At 40.3% G+C, this 18653-nt stretch overlaps 1 protein-coding gene across 1 annotated transcript in view; it reads right to left on the bottom strand.

Annotated features, from left to right (window-relative positions):
- Positions 1-14714, bottom strand: part of MYOM1 (myomesin 1) — a 148325-nt gene extending 133611 nt beyond the window's left edge. The window contains exons 1-2 of the mRNA XM_081252323.1: positions 14661-14714; positions 7385-7709 (exon numbers count right to left, since the gene is read on the bottom strand). Of these exons, the coding sequence (XP_081108449.1) occupies positions 7385-7709; positions 14661-14685 (350 nt within the window). The 5' untranslated portion in view covers positions 14686-14714. The remainder of the gene's footprint in view (positions 1-7384; positions 7710-14660) is intronic.
- Positions 14715-18653: the final 3939 nt, after the last annotated feature.

Below are 18653 nucleotides of genomic sequence, written 5' to 3'. Positions count from 1 at the left end.
GCGGCGCACAGGCTCCGGACGCGCAGGCTCAGCAGCCATGGCTCATGGGCCCAGCCGCTCCGCGGCATGTGGGATCTTCCCGGACCAGGGCACGAACCCGTGCCCCCTGCATTGGCAGGCAGACTCTCAACCACTGCGCCACCAGGGAAGCCCCCTGGCAGGTGGATTCTTAACCACTGTGCCACCAGGGAAGCCAAAATATCTCATTTTTAGTTTTTAAAAAATTTTAGTTACTTAAATAGTAATATAACCACAATTTTTTCTTCTATTTAGTGCCTTATTGTTTCCATTATTTAAATTTCCGCTGACAAGTAACATTTTACTCTCCTTTTTAGTAATTTGCCACAGTTAATGTATAGATAGACATGATCTAAAAACAAATACCAGGGGGGCCTGAACCACTTCTCAACATGAATGTTAGAATAGTCATGCTCTAGAAAAGGCTAGGGGGTAAAACACTGAGAGACAAATCTTTATGGTTATCACATACACCCTTCAGTTTCTATCCATTCCTGGCTATTTTAGAAATTAATTTAACCTGACTGAGTGAGTATGGCCTATTTTTAAGCAGAAGTGAGAGAGTCCACTCCATATTTCCTGGATATATTATGCAGGACACTTGACCATAATATCAGGAGATGCCTTATAGAGTCTAGGTCTGTGGACTGAAAATTGTCCAGGGTTGGTAAAAGTTGGCCTTATTAACTTATTTATAAGGCAGCCCAGAAACCCACATTCCACCCCACTCTGAGGATGGTCGCTAGGGTTGACTACACTTTGCATGAAGGTTACCTTCCTCATTTGAGGTGCTCCTGCTATCTCCTGTTTCATCTAGAAAGGCTGCTGTGGAAAAGGTCAAGCCTGTAGCAAGGGCTCCTTGGGCTCCCACAGCTCGGAGAGCTCTGCGGGGAAGCTCAGTTACACTCACTGCTCGGCTAGCAGTGGACAGAGTTAACATGTTACCTCTGAGCGATGGGAGGTAACTGCATGGCCCTTCCTCCACCTTTGGCTACTCATTCTATTCCCACTCTATGAGGGGACATGTCTTCCTTCTCACAGCCTGATTCACCTGCCTATGGAAGATTAATGCCATTATGGGGGTATCTTGTATCATCTAAACTTGAATTTAACCTGCAAAAGAGCCTGATGAATAGTATTTTCAATGTAGAAACAAAGCAAATGAAGCAGAGAATGAATCACGTCTTTCTGGGCCTCAGTGTATATTATCTGTGGAAGGAGGGGCTTGAATTAGATGAGCTTGTGGTCTCTTCCTGCCATTCCACAATTCTATGGATCTACAAATTGCCAGTTGTATGAAACTGGTATTACCAGGAATGATACTCCCAGTTCTCTCTCCGCAAACAAGTTGCAGGTTTACAGCAATGAGAGTCGGAGATTGATGCGTGGTGAAGGCTACTCTCTTTGGACGCAGGGTTTATTTTGGGGATTCAGAACACAAGTCAGTTGCCTTTTAAAGAAGGAACTGGCAGTAAACCTGTCCATTTCTGGGCAGAATAAAAAAGAATAACTGGCTTTCTGCTTTCATTAGATGTTTCCCCTGATCTTCTCCTATCATATAGGAAGTAATATGACTCATCATTTTCTTAGTACTTAAATTCTGGAAGACAAATCCCAGAATGTTGTATTTGCTACCCAGAAACTTATGGTGCCTTTTCCTTATATATAATAGTTAAATCTTTCTTTAGAGAAGAGGCTATATCTTAATCCTTCTTACCCTATTCTATTTTTTATTGCTTCCATAACATTTATTACCTTTTAGCATGATTTAAATTCATTGTCCTTTTTATTATATTTATTGTTTATGACCTATCTCTCCATGCTCCAAGAGGGCAGGAATCTCTGTCAGATTTGTTCAGTAATTTATCCCAAGCACCTAGAGTAGTGCTTAGCACACAGGAGGCACTCAGTAAATATTTACTGAATGAATGAACAATACCTAAACCTCACTAAACGGTCCCTATGTGCCTGCTATTATACTACACAACTTACATGATTATCTCTTTTAGGGCTGCCAACATGAAGAACAATCATTTTCCTCATTTTACAGATGAAGAAACTGAGAGTTTACAGGCATATCCAAAGTCGCAAGTGTAATTGCATGTAAGTAAAGGCTTGTTTGACCCCAAAGACTATCCACTCGCCATTATGTTATAACATCTAGAAATGGAGATATAGAAAATGGACACTAATCCAATACCCATAGCTGAGGTCAAGACACACAGATGTCCACAAGGCAGCAGACTTCTTTGGTAGCATCTTTTGAAACCACACTGGGGTGGGAAAGGGAGCAAGTCTTCAGGTCCCCTTCAGTCCCTGCTGTAATCAGATCCATCAATAAAAGACAGGGGTTTGTGTTTTGTGGTCTCTGTTTTTAGCATTGGTATCTTCTGTGTGAATTACACTGGTTTGAACATTAGCACGTTCTCTGAAAAGTCTAGAAGTTTCAAAAGAGGTTATGATCTGGGTAACAACCAAGGGTCAATCAATGTGACAATGTGACATGAGTGTAGGTAAGGGGCACAATTTAAGGTTAGGCACGGTGCCCAGGGCAAGTAACTCATGTTTCAGTTTTCTTATTCCCAAACTGGTGTCTTCCAGAGCCCTTGTGAGTCTCCAGGTCTGATTCTAAGTGACAGTTAAAGAGTGTGTAAGGTTCCAGGTTTGGCATTCATAATGCCCCTGGGATTTTCTAGCTATTGTTTCTACCTATTGTTCCCTGCTCTAAATCTTGGTTTCTCCAGGAGAAGCAGGGGAAAGAAAAGGAAGCATAATGCAAAACTACACATTGATGCTTCAAGAAAAATATGGTAGCCATGTAGTCAAGGGGAGTTACTGGGAACTTGTAGAAAGGGTGGGGGACTTGGGGTAGGTTGGGGCACTCAAGTCACTATTCCACTATTTGTGAGTGTAAGGAAGAAAAGTCATTTAATCTCTTTGGTCTCCAATTCTCTCATTTAAAAAAATATTTTCTTATTCGTTGTACATTTTTTGTGCTATTTTTAAAATTTATTTATTTATTTCTTTGGCTGCATTGGGTCTTCATTGCTGCATGCGGGCTTTCTCTAGTTGCAGCAAGCAGGGGCTACTCTTCGTTGCAGTACACGGGCTTGTCATTGTGGTGGCTTCTCTTGTTGAGGAGCACAGGCTCTAGGCACGCAGGCTTCAGTAGTTGTGGCTCGTGGGCTCAGTGGTTGTGGCTCATGGGCTCTTGAGCATAGGCTCAGTAGTTGTGGCACACTGGCTTAGTTGTTCCACAGCATGTGGGATCTTCCCAGACCAGGGCTCGAACCCGTGTCCCCTGCATTGGCAGGCAGAGATTCTTAACCACTGCACCACCAGGGAAGTCCCTCCAATTCTCTCATTTTAAAAATGAGGATAATAATTTCTACTTCTCAGAGTTACTGTAAAGTGGTATAGAGAATGCTATGCTGAACGGCATCATATGGGCTGGATTTTAATCTGTTTAGAATCAGACAATCTGATGCCTACCATTACCACAGAGGGTTGAGGGGCCCATCACCTAAGAACTGTCCTGTGTTGTTCTCTGGTTTCTGGAAGTTATTCATTTCTACTTATCAAGCATAACAAAATGTTTCTTTTTTACTCCCATCTTACTCAAAAGAAAGGATGGCACCCTGATTTCCATATACCACATTCCCTGTAAACATCTTCCTTATTTTATCCTAATTCCTTAGAAAGGGATCCTCAGGTCACACACTGGGCTGTCTGATATTTATATGTAGACTTTTTAGTGCAGTGGTTGTGACCTTTGTTGAACCACAGAGTTCTCTGAGAATCTGATAAAAGCTAGGGTCCTTCTCAGCAAAAAAAAATTTCATCTGCGCCTAATTTTGCGTATAATTTGAGATCATCCAAAACTCTGTTGAAAACTATTCATGGACAGAGGCTAAAAACCCTTGCCTAACGGTTGCGAAGTGGTCGTGAGTACCATTTCTCCTTTCATCTCTAATAGTATTTGTGAATTACTAACATAAAACAATAGTCTTGTATCATTTTGTTTTCCTGAATTACTTTCTTTAATTTAGTTTTTTTTTCTCACTGTGACTAAGAACAAAAGCATTTAGAATAAGCCCTCCAGAATTTATTTTATAACTCTTGGCTCAGAATGCAATTGGTAAACCAATCTGAGCTAAAACCACACTGACTCTGAACAAGCCATTGTTCTCAAGTCTTAACTGAGGTCAGCCAGGTCCTGAATACATATAAATCTCCATAGTTTCCACTTTACTACTGGACATCTAACTACAAAGCAGAGGCTAAAAATAGATCAAGCCTAGTGTTCATATACACTCCACAGAATTGCATTTCCAACCCCACACGAGTTTTAATTAACAACACTTCGCAACCAAAGAGAGACTTCATTTAGCAGGGAAAAGTTGATCCACTTTGAAAAAGTTAAAATACAACCTGAAGGAATTATGAAGATTTTGAAATGTTCAAAGAATATTATCTGCTCCTGTTAGCTCTAGGTCTAAAATAAGAAAAACTAAAATACCCCTGGGATTAGGTTAGCTTTCTTTTCTTTTACATTGTATTACACAAAGGAAAAAATATTGACATCTTCTTCCCATTCTTGTTTCTAGGTCTACATTTCTACTAAGTGGAGTTGTTCAAACATAGCAAGCCATTAATAAATACCTACTTACCTACATAAATACTTATAGAGCAAGAAGGAAGATGTGAGGTCGAGTATAGAAAAATAATTACAGTTCTACTGCCTACAGAAAGTTTATTATCTGAGGCTCCTTATAGTTAAAATGGCTAAGTCTTCCAAAGATAATATAGAGCAAATGTTTTCTGGATAAAATATAAAGATGCTCAAAATTTCAATTACTAATGTTAGATATAATTTATCAGATTGTAAATAAATATGAATATTGCATCTGTGGTTGAAAAAAGAATTTGTATAAAATTAAAATAATTTTAACAAAATTTGGCAATCGAGTTTAAGAAGTAAAACTCTTTGAATTACAGATTCATAAAAGCTCTGTAGCCTCTACAGCATTGGGAGAATGAAATAAGTACACAAGGAGTTACCTTAACAACTGTATGGTAATAAAAATACCCATTTTCTACATTTTCTATAGACTTGGCACAGACAGACCAGGAAAATGGATATTTAAAACATAATCCTCTCTGTTACAGGACAGCTGCTTTCCTAAATGAGGTTCTTAAACATATGTATGGGACATTCTTCAGGAGAACACAATGATAGTGTTACATAGCATGGTGCTCATTCCTATTTCCTTTGGAAGGCAGGTATTTGAAACAAGAGCTAAAAGAAATGAATTCACCTCCTCACTGACAATATTTCCATATTTGCGGCTAATTTGAGGTCCTTATGAATATCCCCTGGCACACATGACCCATGAAAATGAGATTGCAAAACGATCCTGTTCCATTTTAAATGGGATTTCAGAACGTTGCCTTCCCACATTCCAGGTAAACTCCAGAGACTCTGGTACTGAATATGCAGAAGCTCCCAGGAGGTCAATGTCAGTGCCCAGGAATCACAGCCTTGGATCAGGTACTGCTTAAACCCACAGGGATTCAGGCGTTTCTGCCTTCAGAAACTGGCCTTACATACAAGCCATCGTATTATTTCCTCAGTAACTTTTTTAATTCCCAGAAATAAACACCTTCTCCAGTTGCCCTAACAGATATTTTGTGGACTTAAATTTTGTAAGACAAAATTATATCTGTTCATAACAAATAATGCAACCTATGCCAGATGGAGGAGATTTGAGGCAGCAGGTGGTTACTGATCACACAGCCCAGGAATTTCTATGTTTTGAAGTTCAGCAATTCTTTCTGTGGACTATAGATAGATGTTTAATAAAATCACATGAATCTTGCAAGTGTGTTTTAATCCCCATGACACATTTTTCTCTGGATACGGAGAAAATAAAAATTGGCTTGGACTGAGAAATTATCTGCCCAGCATTTATCAGGCTGGAACAACAAACACAGAGAAACCAAGCTCAAGGTTCACAGGAAATGTGTCTCCCGGGGACACTGCTGCAGTAGAGGGCTGTGATAACCTCCTCCTTTGAGTGACTACAGGCTCACCGAGAAACTTTCTTCTCTAATATCAAACATTATCAGTAGGCTTGCTGTTTGAAATTTTATCAGGAAGAATGAGATATTGCCTTCTTGTGTGGAGGAGTTGCTGTTGACACAGAGAAGCAGCCTCAGTTCCCAGCCCAGGTGCTGAGCTCCACATAAGAGCTTTCTAGATACAACAGTCCTCATTTATCTCAACTTGACTGTTTCCAAAGCAGCAGGACACTGGATTCATTTTTCAGACCAGACCTGCATCTAAACTCCACGCTTCCTAGAATCCTACTGAAACTCTCTTTTCCTCTGTGTGTGGTCTCCCTCATCGCAATGGGTTAAATCTAATTTTGTCAGAGTACCAGTTTGCTCCTGGTATCCTTAGGCTGACTGAGATAGGGCCATGTTTTTATAAAATGCCCTGGCTAAAGAAAATATTTGCTCCTTGAATAATAGCTCAGAATTTTAACCTTGGCTTTCATATATTGAAAGAATAGAACACATCTCTGCTGTAGTTTGGGATCCTGTGGTCTGTGAATTTCAAATTCTATTCTCACCTACGACTTCCCTGGTGGCACAGTGGTTAAGAATCCACCTGCCAATGCAGGGGACACGGGTTTGATCCCTGGTCAGGGAGGATCCCACATGCCACGGAGCAACTAAGCCCGTGAGCCACAGCTACTGAAGCCTGCGCACCTAGAGCCTGTGCTCTGCAACAAGAGAAGCCACCACAATGAGAAGCCTGCGCACCACAACGAAGAGTAGCCCCTGCTCGCTGCAGCTAGAGAAAGCCTGTGCGCAGCAACGAAGACCCAACACAGCCAAAAATAAATAAATTAAATTAATTAATTAAAAATAAATAAATAAAATCGGAAGTTAAGGCTCCGCATGAGCATTTCTTTTTAAAAAAAAAAAAGTTCTATTCTCATCTAAGTTGAAATGTTTTCAGGACCAGGAAACCTGCTGTGAGTATTGAAATGAGGTTTCCTGGCTCTGCTGCTGCTGAATATCGAACACTACTTGTGGCAAAACTTCTCTGTTTCTAGCAATATCGCAGATGGTAATTCAAGTAAGACATCCCAGCGAGGCTGTGAAGCTTTTTGTGAAACTCAGAGAAGGAAGGTAAAGGGAAATCGTAGACATAAGTCCCAGGCCTCCCAAAACATGGCCTTGCTCCATACCTGGTTTAAAGGTAGGGCTGCCAGTAAGAAGATGAGAAATGTGACATGGGGAAGTTATTCAGAGAATGTGGTTTTGCCCTAAATTTGTAAGGCTGCTTTGGACATACCCGTGGGAGTAGCCATAGTCGTAGGCTGAGGCAGCCTTCTGACTGACTGCAGATGAGAGGGCAAACTCAGAGGCCCGGGAAGCCTGCTGCTGGTAGGACGCGGCAGACGCCTGGCTGAAGGCCTCGGACTTCTGGCGGTGGGCAGCGGAGGAGCGGCTGCTGTAGGCAGTGGAGCCATGGGTGTAGATGGCCGAGCTTTTCTTCTCCTGCTGGTACTGGCTCATGGTGGTGTGAAGGTCTCTGTTGTGGTAGCTGCGATCATAGTGCTCGTGAAGTTTCTGATAAAAAGGCAGAGACATCATGTGTCCCCAGGGAACCAGGCAATCTACAAGAAAGCAACAGTTTGGGGGTGAACTATTAAGGAACAAACCCAACAGAACAAGTCATCTAAACCAACATGTAAAAATTAATACTTTTTTATCTGTTCCAAAGAGTAAGTGGAACTGATGTGAAGGTTAGTTTAGCTGGTTACTCAATAAGTTCCTTGCTTCATAGCCCAGATGTACCCCCTCCTATCATTGTACTGTCTTCTCCTTCTTTTTTTAAATACCTAGGAGATCTTTACAAAGTTTCCCTATTGTGCTTTTTCCTTAGACCTTTCATAGCATATATTTCTAATTTTTTGGCATTTCATTCTGACAGGGGCTTCATCCGAGAGAATATGTAATGATGGAGAGTCTGCATCCAGCCAACGTGGTTTTCATTCAACAAATAATTACTGAGAACCTATTTTGAGCCTGGTATTATTCCAGCACAGGAAATACAGAGATGAACAAAACAAACAAAATCCCTGCTCTGATAACCCTATATACAACCTTATGATCTATTGCAAGAGATAGACAAAGAGAGAAAATAAAGTGTAAAGTATATTAGAACCTGCTAAATGCTATAGAGAAAAATAAAACAGGAAAGTGGGATGGGATGCAATTTAAATAGCATCATAGGGATGATGATGATGACTGAGCATGAAAGTGACATCTGAGCATGAGAATATCTGGGGGGAAGTGTTCTGGTTGGAAGACCATTGCAAAGGCACTGGGGTGTGAGCCTGCCTATTGTACTCCAGGAATGGCAAATAGGCCAGTGAGGCTGCGTGGAGTGAGAGAGGTGCAGGGAGAGGTATAGAAGATGATGTCAGAGAGGTGGAGAGTGGGGAGGGCAGATAGTGTAGTGTCCTATAGGTGACTGTAAGGACTTTGAATTCTATTCTGAAAGGGCTAAGGAGTCATTGGAAGGTTCTGAGCTGAGAATCACTCTTGCTGAGTCTGAGAATAGACTGTTGAGAGACAAGAGTGAAAGCCAGGAGACCAATTAGAAGGCTGTTATGGGCTGAGTTGTATCCCCCCCAAAATTCATATATAGACGTCCTAACCTTCAGTACTTCAGAATGTGACTGTATTTGGAGATAAGATCTTTACAGAAGAAGTGAGGTTAAACTGAGGTCATTAGGATAGGTTCTACTCCAATACGACATGATTGGCATCCCTATAAGGAGAGGAAATTAGGACACAGATATGTACATATACAGAGGGAAGACTGTGTGAAGACACAAGAAGATGACCATCTACAAGCCAGGAGAGAGGCCTCAGAAAAACCAGCCCAGCTGACACCTTGATCTCAGATTTCTAATCTCCAGAATCATGAGAAGATAAGTTTCTGTTGTTTAAGCCACCCAGTCTATGGTATTTCATTATGGCAGCCCTAGCAAATTAATATAAAGGCCACTGCAATAGTCCAGGCTATAGATTATAGTGGTAGCAGTGGAAGTGTGAGAAGTGATCAGACTCTGCATGCTTTGCAGGTAGAACCAATAGCATTTGCTGAAAGTTCTGGATTAGGGTGTGAAAGAAAGAGAGGAATGAGAGATGGCTCCAAGGATTTTGCCTGAGTAATTGGAAGACTAAAACTGCTATTAACTGAGATGAGCCAGGAGTGTAAGAAAAGAGCAGTTCAGAATGGAAGAACAGGAGACTGGTTTGAGACATTCTACATTTGAGATGCTTGCTAGACACCCAAGTGGAGAGATTAAGTGATTAGTCTTAAACTTAATTAAAAGATTAAGTTGGATATTTGACTCTGGAATACAGGGTAAAGGTTCAGGATGGAGACCTACATTTGGGACTCACCAGCATTTAGATGCTATTCAATGCTAAAAAAAATAGATGAGAATGAAAGTCCTAGGACTGAACCCTGGACGCTGCTTATATTGTCATACAACAAGCTCTCTCGAATTTCACAAATACTTCAAAAAGATATAGTGTCAAGGCAGAAAAATTCCATTAAGAATATGAAGGCTTCGAGTCTTCCTACATAAGGCAGCAAGAAAGTCAGTCATCAGTGTAGCAGTCTGCATTGTGAACGTGACCTAACAGTCCTACTGAAAGTCAAAAATAGGTTTGCTTAGCATAGAGAGGGGAGACTTCAGACTGCATTATCTTTCTTGAATAATCTGTCCACGACAGAAGCATATCAGCCATACTGACAACCCTGGATGAAGTAGTGGTTTTTTGGAAGTCCCCTCTTACATTTTTTAAAATTAATTAATTTATTTATTTTTGGCTGCATTGGGTCTTCAGTGCAGTGCGTGGGCTTCACATTGAGGCAGCTTCTCTTGCTGCAGAGCACTGGCTCTAGGCGTGCAGGCTTCAGTAGTTGTGGCACGTGGGCTCAGTAGTTGCGTCTCACGGGCTCTAGAGTGCAGGCTCAGTAGTTGTGGCACACGGGCTTAGTTGCTGTGTGGCATGTGGGATCTTCCTGGACCAGGGATCAACCCCGTGTCCCCTGTATTGGCAGGCGGATTCTTAACCACTGTGCCACCAGGGAAGCACCCCTCTTCCATTTTTAATGCTTTTTGTGCATGTCCTAAACTTTTTACAAGTGAAATTAGTTGTAATCAATTTTTCAAATCTTTTTTAAAAATTCTAAATGAGGACTGAATCCTTCTAAACTTGCCACATTTTCTGTCAAGTTTAAATCTACTTTTTAGGACTTCCCTGGTGGTGCAGTGGTTAAGAATCCACCTGCCAATGCAGGGGACACAGGGTCGATCCCTGATCCAGGAAGATCCCACATGCCACACAGCAACTAAGCCCGTGTGCCACAACTACTGAGCCTGCACTCTAGAGCCCGTGAGACGCAACTACTGAGCCCACGTGCCATAACTACTGAAGTCTGCACACCTAGAGCCAGTGCTATGCAGCAAGAGAAGCCACTGCAATGAGAAATCCGTGCACCACAACAAAGAGTAGCCTCCGCTCGACGCAACTAGAGAAAGCTCGCGCGCAGCAACGAAGACACAATGCAGCCAAAAATAAATAAATAAATAATTTCAAAAAATAAATCTACTTTTTAGAAAGCCTTTTAAAGTACAAGACAAGCTTGCTCTTCAATTCAGTTCCGTTAAAAACAATGAGATAAATATAAAAACAATTTCTAAGATGAACTGAAAAGCTGTTTCCCTTTTATTATTACTTTATGTTTTCTTGTCATTAATCCTGCAGATTTCCAGGCCAAACCTCAGACTTAATAAATGAGGATCTTTGGTGAGAGCGGGAGCAGGAGACTGAATTCTACACAATCTCTCAAAGTGTTTCCAATGTACACTGTAGTTTGAGAAATGATTGGCTTAGAAGATAGGAGTGATTTTAAGGACAAGTAGAGAATAATATTTCAATGGATTTTAAATGACTAGTGTGGAGAAGTTTTCAATTTTTTGTGTTTTTATTTCAACACCTAATAAAAATTTTCACCTCTTAAAAATTTTTTTAAAATCTACTTTTTTTTTAACATCTTTATTGGAGTATGATTGCTTTACAATGGTGTGTTAGTTTCTGTGGTATAACAAAGTGAATCTGCTATACATATACATGTATCCCCATATCTCCTCCCTCTTGCGTCTCCCTCCCAAACTCCCTATCCCACCCCTCTAGGTGGTCACAGAGCACCGAGCTGATCTCCCTGTGCTATACGGCTGCTTCCCACTAGCTATCTATTTTACATTTGGTAGTATATATAAGTCCATGCCACTCTCTCACTTTGTCCCAGCTTACCCTTCCCCCTCCCCATGTCCTCAAGTCCATTCTCTACGTCTGTGTCTTTATTCCTGTCCTGCCCCTAGGTTCTTCAGAACCATTTTTTTAAAAATCTTTTTATTTAAACTAAAGAGTCAGCATGTATTCCCTAGAGAAGAAAATCCAGCAAACTTCATTCCAGAGATATTTATGTTAGGACTCATGGAAGATATCAGTCTACATGGCATTTCTCAAGAGGAAGAAAATAGCTACTAGCAAGCAACTTTGCTTCAACCCTTAAATAGATTGCTGTTTTCTGTTTTAAATTATACAGGATGATGATCAGGTGTAATGAAAAATTATTAGATACATTTTAATAAAACAAAAGGGTTGAATATATAAATATAGAAGTATATGATCAGGCATTTATAAAGATGTTTGATAAGTTTCTATAACGATACATACTACACTGCAACACAGCAAATGTTATCTGAATGATGTCCAAATAAATAATGAATGACCTTCCTGTGTATTATGTTATAAGCTAAATTCAGAATGCAAATAACTTGAAATGCTGTTATTTTCACAAAATAAAATCTTTAAATGTCTTGCCTCAATTCTATTTTCCATTCTCTTTATTTCTATTTTCCCCAAATATATTTATTTTTAATAATATTTAATATTCCAAGCACAGAGATAATATATTACAAGTAAACAGGCTTTGGCCTTATGTCAACTCAGCTGGTTGTCATAGCTCTGACCTCTGGAACAAAGGTACAACTACCTTCTCTTCATCAAGTAAGTGAGGATTATCCCCAACACATGACAGCTAGAGTGTATTGGGAGGAAAGATGGTTTGGTTGTCTTCCATTCCTTTAAGACCTGTGTTTTTTCCTGAAAATAATTTGGGAATTTAGGAAGAGACAGTAACTCCATAGTTGTAACTGTGACATGATACTTTTGTACAGGCATTAGAGGCTGAAAGCTGATAAAAATTCTTCACAGAAAATACTAACTTTAGGATCATGATGTGGGGCTCTTTGTTGCCTCTGAAATATTGCTTAACCATTTTCTGATTAGAAATACCTAATGTACCCTTACATTCATCCACATGGCACTGTCAGGGCAAAATCACTGAATTAGAGACTAGTGACTTCAGAGCTAGTTTACTTCTTTTGATCTAATGTGTAATCAGGGAGTATTGTAGGCGTATGGAGGATAGAAAACACATGATTTCCTGTTACCTTACCCATTCCAGGTTTCAACCAAACCACTGAACTGTAACTTGGAAACAGTACTTGACTCACGCTTACAGTTCTATCTGAGACAGCTATTATCTTTTTATAGTTCCAGGAACAGTAGCTTAATTTTAAAAGAATCCACTGATCTGAGAGAAGAGCTGTGCCATCACAAACTGGCACCCTGCTGCTCGTTTTCCTTCCCCGGAGCTCCACTTTCCTATTTCTCTGCTATTCTGACATCTCTTTGAGAAATCTGCTGAGGTCAGAAGATAGAAAGAAACCACACACACTGCAGTGCTGTTGAGCACATAAAATATCAAGTGCATTCTTCTGCCTCAAGGTCACACTTACCAGTTTCCAAAGGAGTGATGGTGGTGGAAATGTTCCGACGTGACTGTGGAGCTGGATGAGAGAATGAAAAACCCACGTAGGTTGAATCCAAGAAAATGTTAAGAGGCAGGGCTAAAGACAGGACCCTGGGGGCCAGTTCAAAAATAATGCATGCGGTCAGGCTGTAGAATGTCAGAGCCACACAGCCAGCCTTTTATGGCCAAGAGGGCAGATAAATATAGCACCAAATGGGGAGGGTAGTCTTAAACCAAGAGGAAGAAGGAGGCCCTGGCAGGTAGCTGCCTCAGTAATTAATTACATTAATGCCAGTCAATGGCTCTGGCCTGATTAAACCAAATGTAGGATTTTTATTTGGCTATAAGAGCTATTTTCCATATAATTTTATCACAGGATATTTAAAAGCATAATGGAAAGAGTGGCTTGTGTTGAGAGCTAAAAATAGGTGCAGTAATCTGATTCCCAAAATGGACTTCATGGAATTTTAATGCCAAGATACGATTCTGGATGTGCTGTTCATAACCCACGTACAATACAGTTAAAACACACAAGGTGAAAAAAGAACACGAGGCTAACTAGAGACAAGCAAGTAAGAAATGGGTCACACATGGTGGAAATTTTGGCTTGACCATCACCGTTTCTCTCATTTCAGGAAAATATACAAAGTAGGTTATAGCTTCAAGTTTGAATCTTTGATTCCTTATTCATTAACTAAAGCCTTTACGAAGCAACAAGTTTTATCTTTCCTAAAGTCAGAGTAGGGTCAGTCTATCTAACAGGAGAGTCTCTTTCTTTGTTTTTAGAATATGTCACAAATTCAGAGGTGGTATAACCTGGTGGCAAGAGCCTGCACTTTGGACTCAGACCAGACCTTGATTCTAGGCCACCAATGGCATTTAATGCCAGGTAACTCTAAGCAGAGTATTTCTTCTTAAGTTTCATTTTCTTTCTCTATAAAATGGGGATAATAACATCCAAATTAGGGGACTGCTATGGAGATCAACATGATAGTGCAGAGAAAGCACTTAACCTAGTGATTGCCACAAATGAAGACTCAGTAAATGTCAACTATTGTTACCGATAGTAATAATTTAAAAGCTCGTTGTTTAGATTATATGTACGGAGAAGGTTATGTCCTGATGTGATATTACACCGACTAAATACAGATCCACTTGTATCTACCAAAATATTGAACAGACCCAATATCGCAGCCTACTTTATAATTCCTTTCTTGATGATAACTACAGTTAAGACTGTGGAGAACCTATCAAGTGCCAGACACTCTGATAGGCACTTTATACACATTATCTCATTTAATTCTCATATTGCCCTATAAGGTAGGTATCATTACCTTCTATAGCTGAGGAAACCGAGGCTTCGAGAGGTGAAGTCATTTACCAAAGAGCACACAGCTAGGAAATGACATAAATGCAATTCATTCAGAGATATTTGCATTCCAAAGCCCATGCACTTTTCGTCACGGATTGCCTTATCCTCCCTCCCATGACACTTTGTCTATAAGAAACTAGATATTTTCAAATGGTGTTTCGAGTGCATTACAGGTCCCCACTCATAACTTAGGGTCAGCTTTTGAGCTACCCAATCAATGTATGTAAAAGAATGTATTCCACTTAGTACTGATCAAATTCAACCCAGCACTTGTTTATCTAAATGCACCTCTAGTCAGTGTGCATCCGTACATTTTTGTTGTCAGGAATCCATAGGAGAATTTTCCAAGCTTTACGTTCCCAAGTATCCATTTGTTCTCTAAACATCCAATACAGAATGGCAGTGGTTCTTCCGAGTTTTATCCACCAGCCATTGGAATGGTTCCCAGTGAGTCATTTCTCTAGAGAGCATGGTAAGTTGCTTCAAATCTCCTTGAAATAGAAAGAGGAAAAATAAGCAAAAATAAGAGATATAAATCATCATAATACGAGCTAATATTTAATAAGCATTTGCTATATGCCAAGTATTAATAATGCTAACTACTGTACAGTATTTTATTTGACCATGATACACACATAAAAACATTTCATGGATTATGAAATTAATTTAAGATTTAGAGAGATTAATATTCTTAAAGTCACACAACTAGAATGTGACAGAAAATTCAAACCTGGGTCTGTTCTACATAGAGCCCAGCCTCCTATATATCATACTGTACTGCCTTATAACCATTTAACTCTGTGTGTGTGTATGTGTGTGTGTGTGCAGATAGATACATACATACATACATAGTCAGATAGACAGATAGAGTGTGCCATATGCCAATAATGTCCACTAGAAGTAAGAACTCTTACCAAAGAAGAGTCTTAGTTATATTTCCCATGTAACAGACAACTATTAGGTCAAGATTTACTGGCTACAAATATCAACACATTAAAATATTTACTGAAGGGCTTCCCTGGTGGCGCAGTGGTTGAGAGTCCGCCTGCCGATGCAGGGGACACGGGTTCGTGCCCTGGTTCGGGAGGATCCCACATGCCCCGGAGCGGCTGGGCCCGTGAGCCATGGCCGCTGAGCCTGCGTGTCTGGAGCCTGTGCTCCGCAACGGGAGGGGCCACAACAGTGAGAGGCCCGCGTACCGAAAAAACAAAAAAACAAACAAAAAAAAAAAAAAAAAAAAAAAAATATTTACTGAACTTTGATCCCTGTTAAGAACGCAAAATGAGAGAAGTCCACACACATTTGTGGAAAAACTAAAATATCATTTATTCACTGACGCTCAGGATCCCAGTGAAAGCCAAATAGTCTATTTCAAACAAATGTACAGTAAGATTTGGCAAAAGAAGTATAAGCTAGACCCAAGCAAGTCGCCTAAGTGATCTTTCTGCTGTAGCATCATCTGGATTCAGCCTTTTCTAACAACATATTTATCCAAAATATAAATATCCAGATAATAAACTACCTACTGTGTTGTACTGCACAATAAAACTAAAGATGAAAAATTTAGTGGGGCCTTGACAAATCAATAATTGTGATTTAATCAAATTGCCTTATAGATGTATAATCAATCTGACTTAATCATGATGCCCTTACACATGTGTAATTATTCTGAAAACTTAATGGAATGCTAATCTACTGTTAATTTCAAATTTCCCAGAAAACCATCTAATGCAAAATACTTTTTAAAAAGTGTATAACTGGGGCTTCCCTGGTGGCGCAGTGGTTGAGAGTCCGCCTGCCGATGCAGGCGACACGGGTTCGTGCCCCGGTCTGGGAGGATCCCACATGCCGTGGAGCGGCTGGGCCCATGAGCCATGGCCGCTGAGCCTGTGTGTCCGGAGCCTGTGCTCCACAACGGGAGAGGCCACAACAGTGAGAGGCTCGCATACCGCAAAAAAAAAAAAAAAAAGTGTATAACTATATAAGTCTGGAAATTTCAAAAATATTTGCTTCCAGAATTAGGTTTTGTTTTTTTTTCCCCATTTATTTATTTATTTATTTATTTATTTTTGGCTGTGTTGGGTCTTCGTTTCTGTGCGAGGGCTTTCTCTAGTTGCAGCAAGCAGGGGCCACTCTTCATCGCGGTGCGCGGGCCTCTCACTATCGCGGCCTCTCTTGCTGCGGAGCACAGGCTCCAGACGCGCAGTCTCAGTAGTTGTGGCGCACGGGCTTCGTTGCTCCGCGGCACGTGGGATCTTCCCAGACCAGGGCTCGAACCTGTTTCCCCCTGCATTGGCAGGCAGATTCTCAACCACTGCGCCACCAGGGAAGCCCAAGAATTACAATTAGTTTTTTAAGAAAGCAATTTTAAAGTAGATACATCTTCTCTTCAAACTAACTGTAAGGGTATTAATATTTTTATGTGTGAAATGATGAGCTTAACTAACTGTAGTGTATGCTAAAAGCCAAAATAAATGTATAAATTATATTTAGCCACCTAACAATTTTTGTTTTACAGTAGAAGTGGAAACAGTAACAAATCATTTTTCTATACATGAGAGAATAAACAAAGATATATTGTTTAGAAATAAGGTAAACAAAAGCAAACAAAAACTAAATTCCAACTGAAATCAAGAAAGTTTAAGTTGCTGGGGGGTTTAGTTAACAAATAAAACCCATGTATCAATAATACAGAAAAAGAAAGACCTGTATTTAGTCAGTTTAATTCATAAAGCATTTATTGAAAACCCACTAATGTGTCAAGCCCTGTGTTACGCCCTAGGGTCCAGTGGTGACTCACTCACGTCCTCAAAGTAGCCACTGTGTAGTTGGGTAGACAAAGATTACTTAAGAATAACTGTGGTACAGGGCTTCCCTGGTGGCAGTGTTTAAGAATCCGCCTGCCAATGCAGGTGACATGGTTTCAAGCCCTGGTCTGGGAAGATCCCACATGCCACAGAGCAACTAAGCCCACAAGCCACAGCTACTGAGCCCGTGTGCCACAACTACTGAAGCCCGTGCGCCTAGAGCCTGTGCTCTGCAACTAGAAGCCACGACAATGAGAAGCCCACACACCACAATGAAGACCCAACACAGCCAAAAATAAAAACAAATAAATTAACTTTTTAAAAAAAGAATAACTGTGGTACAATGTGATAGGTGAAATGATGAACACAGCACATAAGAAAGAATGTGACTGGTTGTTTTATATGTACAAAGCAAAGCCAAAAGAATCCTTCTCCTTTAAAAGATAGGAATTAAAGGAGCAAATCTAATATATCACTCATTGCTCACCTATTATGCAAAGCACATGCTAGGTACAGGGAAGCAAAATGACTGACACGGGCCCTGTGGTCAAGAATTTCCGAATTCTAAGAAATTTCTCCAATACAAATGCTTTCAACAGAAGGCAAAGCTCAGCCAGATTATTCGGTGAGCTCTTTTAAGTTGTAAATTAATTGTATCCTTCCTATCTCAGAGTTGCCTAATTAAATATATATATATATATATATATATATATATATATATATATATATTGGCATTTGGCATCTAGTCCTGTTGTTCATTGAGTGAGTTTGAAAAGTCATTTCCCCTCTCTGAAGCTCCATTTTCTCATCTATAAAATAAAGGGTTCAACCAGATAACCTCTAAGGTGTTTTCTAGCCTGAATAACTGTGCTATCAATCCAAAAAGCAGTTGTGTTTTCTTGCCTGGTTTGTAAGCTGATTAGCAACATCCTATGTGGAGCAATTTTGAGCGGAATAAAATAAATCCTCCGTACTCCAAGAATTCTGCTTCTACCTGCTAGCTCATGTCTGAAATGCTCTCTCCTGAGAGTGTCATTTTATGAATTTAAATCCTTATTATACTAGAAAATATCCAGAAAGATGTTTCAGCATGTAATCAGTGAAGTCTTTGCGTGATGGGCTAGAGTCTCAGATTTATTATGAGTGGTGGGAAAGGAGGCAGAGGGGAGAGGTGATCGTTGAAAAGGGCTAGAGGAGGGGACTAAGACTCTTTTTTTTCTTTTTTTTTTTTAATTTATTTTTGGTTGCGTTGGGTCTTCATTGCTGCACGCGGGCTTTCTCTAGTTGTGGAGAGTGCGGGCTTCTCATTGTAGTGGCTTCTCTTGTTGTGGAGCACAGGCTCTAGGCACATGGGCTTCAGTAGTTGTGGCACACGGGCTTAGTTGCTCCACAGCATGTGGGATCTTCCCAGACCAGGTATCGAAGCTGTGTCCCCTGCATTGGCAGGCAGATTCTTATCCACTGCACCACCAGG

This window comes from Mesoplodon bidens (assembly GCF_964165515.1).
Source record: "Mesoplodon bidens genome assembly, chromosome: 13".
Lineage (NCBI taxonomy): Eukaryota > Metazoa > Chordata > Mammalia > Artiodactyla > Ziphiidae > Mesoplodon > Mesoplodon bidens.
Note: the sequence above shows the minus strand (reverse complement) of the source record. Positions and strands in the feature narration are given on the sequence as shown.